The sequence below is a fragment of the Nicotiana tomentosiformis genome, chromosome 2 (genome assembly GCF_000390325.3).
Source record: "Nicotiana tomentosiformis chromosome 2, ASM39032v3, whole genome shotgun sequence".
In the NCBI taxonomy this organism is placed as follows: Eukaryota; Viridiplantae; Streptophyta; class Magnoliopsida; order Solanales; family Solanaceae; genus Nicotiana; species Nicotiana tomentosiformis.
Window position 1 is genome coordinate 74,239,494 of NC_090813.1, and position 10,632 is coordinate 74,250,125.

Below are 10,632 nucleotides of genomic sequence, written 5' to 3' on the forward strand. Positions count from 1 at the left end.
CGGAGGGGTCTTCGGGCCTTGGATGTTATTTCTGTTGTCGGCCTTTCCGTGTAGTCTCTATTGTGCCATGTGGGTTGTGAGGCGGTTTGATTATTCGCATTCGTATTGAGATCCTGTATAGTTTGTGGTGTTATATGAGCAGGATGGCTCTCGAGATGCAGGTCATTTATTGCACCTTAGTTGTGCTAGAGTTTTATAGCGTATGACGCTACTCGTCTCCCCAGAATTTGTATTATGCACTTGGCGTGCTTATGATTGATATTCGGGCACTTCGTGAGTATAAGCGTTACGGCTCGATATGTGTTTCCTTTAGATTTTTTATGTGTGGATCGGGTGGCACGTCTCTACGGATATGTTGATTGGATCGGGTGGCACGCCACCACGGGTATCATGGTTGGATCGGGTTGCATGCCGCAACGGTACCATGTGTGGATCGGGTTGCACGCCGCAACAGTGTGATGTTGAGCACAGTTCCCTATATCTATTCTTGTGTGTTTTGTCCCGCATTTTCTGAGAAAGATTCATGACACCTTTCCGGTTGTTTAATTAGTTACGTGGGTTGAGTAGTTCTTTCCAGAGTTCGTTTTCCTTATGTACCACATTCGAGTTTATGGATTGTTGGCACATGGTGGCATCATATGAGACCTTTGGTAGTGTTTGTGGTGGCTTATTGCCGGAATGACTTGTACTAGATGAGACGAGATTATTGGACCTAGGATCAGTGCGATCGGATTATATGAGGCGTAAATATCGTGTAGCAAATATCATTATTTGGTTCATAATGAGGAATGGTTCTTGTCCGGAGGATAGACTCAATGATTTGTTGACTCGGTAGTTGGTTATGAATTCTTACACATCTCCTCCGTCGTGGCAGTATTACAAGAGTTAGAACAAGACTTATATGAGTCATGAGGTGTGTTGTGAGCATCAGATTCGTGGGATTTCGGCTGTTGTTATCAGGGGATGTTATTATGGTCATGTGAATTATGTGGTGCATGGTGTGGATTCCGCAAAGGTATGCAAACATGTATTGGTGCATCTTGTGGTGATTAATACGACATTCATATGTTGGAAACAGACCTGGTAGAGGATTTCAGATGTTGGAATTTGGCTCTAAGGCTTATTTGACTAGATAAAAGGGAGGATTTTCAGGTTTGCTCGAGCAAATGTGCTCAACTGGGTTATGGTAGCACGGGTAGGTGCACGAGGTGTTAAACAGTAATTTCAGAAAACTCCAAAGCAGTTCTTAGCACGTTCGCGGACGAACGTATGTTTAAGTGGGAGAGAATGTAACGACCCAACCGGTCATTTTAAGCTCTAGCGCGTCATTTAGCGGTTTGAGACCCTGAGCAGCTTCACTTCAGGTATTATGACTTGTACGCATGGTCGGAATTTAATTTCGGGAAGTTCGGAGTTGATTTGGAAAGAAAATTCTAATTTCGGAAGCTTTAAGTTGGAGGAATTGACTAAAGGGTGATTTTTGAGTAAACGGCCTCGGAATTGGGATTTGAAGGTTCCAACAGGTTCTAATGATGATATTGGACTTGGGCGTATGTCCGGATTGGGCTTTAGATGATCCGGGAGCGTTTTGGCGCCTATTGTAGAAGTTAGCATTTTGGAAGGATTTTATAAATTTGGGTTGAAGTATATTTCAATGTTATCGATGTCCGATTGGGATTCCGAGCCTGGGTATAGCTCCGTATGGTGATTCTGGACTTAGGGGCGCATCGGGAAGTGGATTTGGAGGTCCGTAGATCGTTTCGGGGTCATTTGGCGAAAAATAGAAATTTGAAGGTTTTTGGAAAGTTTGACCGGGAGTGGACTATTTGATATCGGGATCGGAATTCGATTCCGGGAGTTGGAGTAGTTCAGTAATGTCAATTATGACTTGTGCGCAAAATTTGAGGTCAATCGGACGTAATTTGATAGGTTTCGGCATCGAAGGTAAAAGTTTGAAGTTTCAAAGTTCATTAAGTTTGAATTTGAGGGTGATTCGTATTTTTAGCGTTGTTGTTTGATGTGATTTAAAGGCTCGACTAAGTTCGTAATGTGTTTTGGGACGTGTTGGTATATTTGGTTGAGGTCCCGAGAGCTTTGGGTGGATTGCGGATGGTTAACGGATCGAGTTTGGACTTGGAGGAAAATGCTAAGGCAGCTGGTATCTGGTGTAACCGCACCTGCGAGGTTTTCGCCGCACGTGCGGCGCCGCAAAAGCGTCCAAGAGGGTCGCAGAAGCGGTTCTGGCTGGGACCGCAGATGCGGTCAAGTTCTGCAGAAGCGGGACCGCACCTGCGCACGAAGAGCCGCAGAAGCGGAGGCGCAGAAGCGCTGACGGGCCGCAGATGCGAGAAATGTTGGGTTGAGCTTGAACCGCACCTGCAATGGAATTTATGCAGGTGCGGAGCCGTAGAAGCGGCTATTTGACCGCAGGTGCGAAGATCGGGCTGGGAAGATTGATTTAAGAACGGGACTTGGCTCATTTTCCCCCATTTTTCACTTGGCTGGGCAATTTTGGAGAGCTTCAAGGAGGGATTTTCATCATCTATGTCAAGGTAAGTGATTCTCGCGTATTGTGAGTTAAATACAAGATTTATACATGGATTCAAGAGTTGAAGAAAAACCTAGAAATTTGGTATTCTTGGATTTTGATCACGAATTTGGGCATGAAACTGAGAATAAATTATATATTTGAGTTCGTAGTGCTATGGGTAAAGTTTGTCTTCGAAAATTTTCGGGATCCGGGCATGTGGGCCCGAGGGTGATTTTTATCGACCTTTCGAACAGAGTTGGAAATTATTATAAATTGATTAATTATGAGTATTAGAGTATATTTTGATTGGGTTGCGCCTTATTTGACTAGTTTTGGATCGGCGATCACCGGTTTGAGGTGTTAGGGCGGCGTTGGAGCGGGTTTTGGAACGTCAGAGTGAGGTAAGGCTCCTTTCTAACCTTGTAAGAGGGAATTAACCCCATAGGTGAAATAATTCAATATGTGCTTCTATTTGTGGGGGGCTACGTACGCACGAGGTGACAAGAGTCCGTGCGTAGCTACTAATATGCTTATGTCCGGGTATTCTAGGACCGAGATCATATTATAATTGCGATGCTTGCATCCTACTTGTTAATCTAAATTGCTTAAATCATATCGAAACTTGGTAAAGGAACTTTAAAAGGTTAAACCCCATTCTTCTTGACCGTAAATGAGAATTTTATTTCTTGAATAGTTGTCTTAATAAATCTTGAATTTGGTTGTTTTAAATTATATTTTTCTCTTTTGTGGAGCGGGCTGAATGCCTCGGCAGGTTAAATAGATGCATCTATAGTTCGCGTCGTTTGACCCTCGGCAATGCACATTTTAAATATTTATGTTGGATCGGGCCGTACGAACTCGACATGATTTGCGCATGATATATTTTTGGAATTGATAATAATTGATATTGCTTTCATTGGCCCGAGATACAAAAAAAAATGTTAAATGACGAAAATAAATTTGAAAATTTCTTATGAACAAAAGAATTGTTTACTTATTTCATGATATTGAGCTTATAGTCGTTCTACGTAATCCATGTCTAATTATATCATTGATATTTTATTTATAGCCCATAGTAAGTGTCGAAGTCGACCCCTCGTCACTACTTCTTCGAGGTTAGGCGGGATACTTACTGGGTATGCGTTGATTTACGTACTCATACTACACTTGCTGCACATTTTTGTGCAGGTGCATATATGTCTAGTGTCCTTGTGGGCGCAGAGGCACGGTTATTGCGGGAACTTAGGTGAGCTGCATTCCACGTTACGAGTCCGCAACCAGCAGAGTCTCCTTCAGAGTATTTATATTTCTCCTGTCCGTATTTGTATTCCGGACAGATGTTGTATTTTATTTTGCATTCCTAGTTGAGACTCATGCACTTATGACACCGGATTTTGGGGTGATTTGAGTTGTCATGTATTGTAATTGTTGTAAAATATTATTATTTACACTGTAAATTCCATCTTCTACTGTTTAATTGAAGAAAAATATGATTTCTAAAATATTAAAAATGAGAACCAAATTAAGTATTTATTTTTGGTTTGCCTGACAGCGGTGTCCGACGCCATCACGACCTTTAATGGATTTTGGGTCGTGACAGATGTTGAATTATTGGTAATATCCGAATATGTTCAGATTTGTAGCTTGAATATATTATATAACCCACACATTTAAGCTAAAAGGAGCAAGAAGAGAGGAGGAGATTAATGAACTAAAATAATCTAAAATAAAAATAAAAATATAAAGATGAGCCAGGGAAAATTTATAATACCAAATTCCAGAGAAAGCATATTACAACTTTAAGAAAACATTTGAATCTTCTTTAATGAAAGGCGACAGATGCACGATGCAGTCGTGTACAAATATTTTTATCACTTAATCATGCTCAAACGAAGAAGGGTGAATTGATTAATTCTTGATCAACCTAAAGTCCTAAACATAGCCATTAAGCAAAAATTAAAATTGTCACTCTATATTTAAGGATGTAGCTTAATGGTCGATAAATATGAAATCATGAAACGCAAACAGCTCTGTTATTTAAAAATAAAAATAAAATTACTACTCTTGAAATAAAAAATAAAAAATAAAATCAAAGAAGAAAATGTTACCGAGTTGTACCGAGTCAATCAGAACAGAAACCCCCCAACTTCCAGCTCACTCTTAAACCCTAGACTTTCACCAGTCCCCCCACATCACTCCCCAAAAGCTCAAAGCTCAGCCAAAACAATGGCGAATCGGCGATGCGTTCAAACCCTAACCCGTCATTTAAGATATCTTCCATCTCCAAACCCATCTTCTCTCCATTCCCTCACTTCCATTACCCCTCAAACCCCAACCCCAGTACTCCTCAATTCCCTTAACACACTAACTCCATCCCCTAAATGCCCCCACGTTAACACTAAAATTTTATCTTTCCACCGGCATTTCTGTTCCAGTCGACCGAACAATAGCGATGATGACGAGGATGGAAGTGAAGAAGAAACTGATGCTGATTATGATGATGTGGAGGGTTTGGCGTCGAATGGTAAGCCCAGCAGGGAGTACACTCCGGAGGAGAAAGAACACGAGGCAGCTGAAATTGGGTATAAGGTCATCGGCCCACTTCAGAAATCGGACCGGGTCTTCAAACCATATGAACCCGTTTTCGCCGTTGTTCAGGTTAATTGCTGTTTCCTGTATGCCTCGAAATCCCAAACTAGTTGGAGTCCACTATATGAACCGTCTATGCTATTGTTTATTAACTCAATATATTAGGAGTTTTTTTAACACTATAACTTGTATACGTTTAGCGATAAATGAAGTATCTTTAATTGTTCGCTTAAGTTGCTATACCTTTAGAGAATTGAAGCTGTTGTCTTTTGTTATGTAGATCGGTTCTCACCAGTTTAAAGTGAGCAATGGCGATTCCATTTTTACTGAGAAATTGAAGTTCTGCAAAGTCAATGAGAAGGTGACTTTGATTTCCACTTCCTGGATGATTTGTACAAAGTGATGCCTTTTTGTTATATGTACTGCTAACAGAGGCTGATCTGGAATTGTAAGTCAGTGGCTCTATAGTACTTCTGCACCTGTGGCAATTTTGTCTCAATGATGCAAACTAAGTGTAATACTCTTCAGGTTTTTGATGGTGGAAAGTAAAAGCAAATTGGACCATTGGGATTTGAAAAGCTGTTTATAACCCACATATTGTGATGAAAAAGCTTTATAATCTTTTCTGTGTGTCCTGAATATCTGTGCAAGATGTGCTTCCATGTTGTAGTATGTAGGTCTAATGACTGTAGAAGGATCCATGAAACTATTTTTTACATCAGAGAAGAATTGACAAAAAGGGGTATGCCTTCTGTTCTAAAACTAAGGAAAGAAAAAGTGAGACTTGAACTCTATTGCTGAAAATGGACATCTTTTTAGATGCGCATGCACAAGTCTTGGGTTCCATTTGAAACTAATTGGTTGTGATGTCTTTCTGTGCTACAGGAAGACAATTTATTTGGTTTTCGACTTTGTTAAAAGTAACTACTAACTGTACAAATGCTTTAGATAACAAATCTTATGGCTTCAGTTTTAACAGAAAGTAGAGAGGAACAAACTTGTCACCCATAAATATAAATGGTCTGTGTTTCCTTATAGGTTTTATTTCTATTACAAGCTGAAGCACGAGATAAGCTTCACAGTGCAGGAATGTTGCCTATGAAACCTTGACCCTGCTAAAGCTTGCTCTCTGCTTCCCCTTTACACATTGTAACTTCTTTAGTTAATACATGTCTTTTACTTGTGAGAAAATGTTTGTACATTTGAATTACTGTCACGTGAATGCTTAATTATGTCATTTGTTTTGTGTCCAGTTAATGCTAAACAAGGTTCTGCTGCTGGGCTCTACGACTCAGACAATCATTGGAAGGCCTATATTGCCGGATGCAGCTGTTCATGCTGTCGTTGAGGAGCATGTAAGATAGTTGTGTCATGAGTCGACCTTTGCCTTTAGTTTGCTTGCATATTTATTTATTTGTGTGTTTTCTGGTTGACTAGTAACTGAGTGTTATGTTAATTCCCATGAAGATTGAGAAGTTGGATTAGTAATTCCCTAAAAAAATTTACTTTTATCTTATGGGAAAATAAAAGGAAATTCCCTCATAAAGCACTCCTTGATCCTTTAAAATATAAAAGAAGAAATTCTTATTTGAATGAATTTATAAAGATAACTTTCAAAACTAGGCGGAGGTTCATCGAAGAGTATTTATCCAAACAAAAAAGAAAAGAAATGGGTTCGTCAGTGGACTGATTATAATTTTCTTAATATATAAGATCTATTTTTCATCACTTTTGAAAAGATACTGAGTGGATGAGGATAGAATACAGACAAGACTTTCAGATGAGTATTCGTTTTCTGATAATGGGTGCATTCTACTTGCTTTTTCAAGGATTGGCTTCAAAGGTGAATTATATTGTTACTGAACGGACGTTGAAATGAGTACTTTTCTGATAATTAGTGCAGTTCTACTTGCTTGTTTCAAGGATTGGCTTCCACCTTGAATTCATACTGCTCTGCCCAACTCTGTGTATGAAAGGCAAAAACATGCAAAATTACACTGTAATAGGAGTCTTATGTAATTAGATTCTCTTTGGCATTCAGAAGGAACTAATTATGAGAGCAGTTGGTAACCTGAAATAACTCTATAACTTACCATTCTATTATAGAACCATGCTTCTAGGTCTTGAGCTTATAGGCCAGTTGGTGATGACGATTTTAGTTCCTGTAATTGGGAGGAACAACTAACAATGTACCCGGTTTTCCTTTTTCAAGGAACAACTATAGTATTTTACTTTCTTCTATCTTTAGATTGTTGAGAGATATACGGGTAAGCACATTGTGATATTTTTTCTGGACCATTTCTCGATTTTTGCATGTCATCATTGCGCAAATCGTGATATTCTTAAGGGTATATTGCATATAGTACACTAACTTTAACCACTTGTGGTAACTGGATCGCTTTTAGTACTCCCTCCGTCTTAGTTTATGTGAAGGTGTTTAACTGGGCACGGAGTTTAAGAAATAAGGGAAGATTTTTGAAACTTGTAGTCTAAACAAATCATAGAAATTTGTCTGGTTAGAAATCATCTCATTAAGGGTAAAAAGGGAAATTTAAATTTGAATTGTTACTAAATATAGAAAGGTGTCATTTATTTTGGGACTGACTAAAAAAGGAAGTGTCACATAAATTGGGATGGAGGGAATAATACCTCAAGAATGGCTTGTGTAATTTACAGAAACTTCAGCTGATTCGTGGAATGCCACAGATGTGGAACTAGGTTCAGTTCTTCAGGCTTTGCTTGGATGTTCGCATAACTTGCTTCATCTACGCGCGCGCACACACACATTTTACTTCATTCCAGATAGATTAGGAAATTTAATCTGTCCTTCTCTTGGCCCAGGCATTAGATGCTAAAGTACTTATATTCAAGAAGAAGAGACGGAAGAATTATCGGCGAACACGAGGGCATCGACAGGTTAGTCATTGGTTCATCAACAATGAACATACTGCCTGAAACACAGCTATGTTTTTTACCCATCGAATTGGTTGAGCTTATTTCCCCATATTAATGGAATTTTATATTTCTGGCCTGTCCAGCCGTTACTTCTCATCCTCTTTTCCTGTTCATTTTTAGGAATTAACAAAATTGAGGATTACGGATATACAAGGAATTGAGAAACCTGAAGTGGCACCCCCTCTTAAAACAGAGAAGAAAGGTGTTAAGAAGGTAACAGTAGCAGCTTAAAGATGCTAAGAAGATTGGTAATAGTTGAGTAAGTGATTTTTGGCATATACAGTTGACATGGCTCCGCTTTTCCATCCTCATATTGTCTTATAAGATTTAAGTGAGAATGCAGATGCCACATGCTGTCAGGTGTTAAACTGGCACGAGATGGAGGGCAATGATTCTGTTGTAGGCTTAACATAGTCGAATCTTGAGGGTATATTCGATTACGAGAACACATCATTTATAAAGCTTAGAAAATAATATTTCCTTTTAGAGGAGTATGTGTACTCTCAAAGTCACTGGTGGTTTTGTTTTCTTTGCTGGTTTCCATTTTCCATATGTGCTGTCATATTGCACGGCTTTAGCTGTTGGAGTATGCAAAATATGGTGAGACATGATCAGCTTTGATTGGATATTTGGTTTTTGCATTGCTTTGTATAAAACATTAGCGTTGTTGTTTAGCAAATAAAGGGAAAGCTAATGCTGAAATGTCTAAGGAAAAAGAAATGGATGAGGGACTATATTAATGCAGGTGGTACCTTAAGCATGTGTATACATTTTTCAGACCTTACATCTTGTATCTTGTTTCTTAGTTTGTGCGACATTATGCGCTTATGCAAACTTGTAGTCGAGAACCATGTTAAATGAAGGTCCATACTAGGTTTAGGTCCTGGATTTCGTCTGGTTGCGCTTCTTAGTAAAAAATTACTTGCAAAATTTCCATCTCTAAGTGTGGGCGAGGAACAAAGTTAGAATGAAAACTACAATTTGCTGGATTGCAAATTGAAGACTTATACCCCTGTGCAGCTTATTGAATATGGTAAAAGAAATCTCAACAGGTCTATAGTGATCTTAATAATTAAAAAGCCAGGGGTCAATAATCTCTATTTTTCTCCATTCCTTCCTCTTTCTCTTGGTTCTGCCATTAATCTCTATTTACAATGCCATTAACTCCTTGACGTACAAAAGTATTTCAGTATTGTGTATATTTTTTTGTGTTAATGTCACCAATATGGTGAGGTTTGGTAGAGACTTCAACCTGTATATTTATAATCAATCACAACGAATGAGGTACATGTACAAATATCTTGATATCCTCCCGTATAGTACAAATTTGAGGATAGCTTTACGTATGTACCATATACCAAAATCTATACAGCAAAAGCTTTTCTCCTGGCTCTAATTCTAAAGTTGATCAGCCCTATTGCTTATTTCCGAAATCGTCGTAAATTTCATGTGGCATCCCACTCATATCCCCTTTTTAAACCTCCTTTTGTATGACTAATTAGGATGAAAAGGATTCGAACTTGAGGGCAGCTTAGCTTGAACTCTCTTTGTCAAGCACTACAAAAGGACCCGTGGTTGGCTAAGTATGCCAAGTTTTTGTTGGTTAAGCAAAAACACATGAACTGCAAAACCTCCCCCCCCCCCCCCCCCAAACCCCCACCTGTGGTGGAGGCAGGATTAGAGACAAACGATTCCAAAAATGCTAAATTATTAAATTTTGGACTCGAATCCATGATCTGGATATTCTTTTATCTATATTAAAGGTTTTCTTCCGTTAATATGATTAAACGATAATGTATACTAGTATATAAGAATTTACCTTCGCATAGTGTAATTTTCATATAGATCCGATTGACCCCTTTGGGCCTACATTATCCTCTACACTCACCGTTTAGAAAAATACAAAGAGAAAACTGAAAAGAAAGATAACAAGCCCTAAATATTTCCATACAATAGTAACATAACAGACATGAGGCACCAAGTATATTGCTTTAAGCAATCAGTTCCAGATTTTATTTATGTTAAACATGTGTCGCATTATCGAACTTCTGAGTGAACAACTTGTGTAAACAGAGATTGTAACAGTTGACACCACAGACACTTCCCAAATCCACTCTCTGTCCCACTTCTTGATAGAAGAAGATCTTGGTGTGCGCAAAACATAGCTTGCATGTATATCTTCTTTATTATTAAAAAAAAAAAAAAGCAATCCGATACACAAAGTAACCCCGTTTACTCAAGGTCCGGGAAATGATTGTATTTCTTAAGAGTGTGACGTAGATAGCCTAACCCTAATACAAGCACTAGTGACTGCTTTCACGGTTCGAACTCGTGACCTAAAGCTCGCATAGAAACAACTTTACCGTTACTCCAAACCTCTAGGTATATCTTCTTAGTTGACCCAAAATAAAACTTGAGATGAGGATGAACCTTCTCTTCACTTTTATGTCGCCACTAAGTACAATAGTTTAAGAAGACTGTTTTTCATTTTCTTATGCTCCACTTATTAGCTTGGCCCAACCTTCTTCTTTTTAAAAAGTACATAACTTTCGTCCTAT

The 10,632-nt window shown here is 38.7% G+C and overlaps 1 protein-coding gene across 2 annotated transcripts; it reads left to right on the forward strand.

The window, feature by feature from the left end:
* Nucleotides 1-4,638: 4,638 nt before the first annotated feature.
* On the forward strand, nt 4,639-8,837 carry LOC104091563 (large ribosomal subunit protein bL21m). 2 transcript variants are annotated; one of them, XM_009596931.4, is made up of 6 exons: nt 4,639-5,188; nt 5,400-5,480; nt 6,373-6,474; nt 7,961-8,035; nt 8,195-8,333; nt 8,418-8,837. In XM_009596931.4, exons 1-5 carry the CDS (start codon nt 4,757-4,759, stop codon nt 8,303-8,305), a joined length of 801 nt encoding a protein of 266 aa, XP_009595226.1. In that variant the 5' UTR covers nt 4,639-4,756; the 3' UTR covers nt 8,306-8,333; nt 8,418-8,837. The 2 variants fall into 2 exon arrangements, with proteins under 2 accessions (XP_009595226.1, XP_009595225.1); XM_009596930.4 differs by having other exon boundaries at nt 8,195-8,837.
* Nucleotides 8,838-10,632: the final 1,795 nt, after the last annotated feature.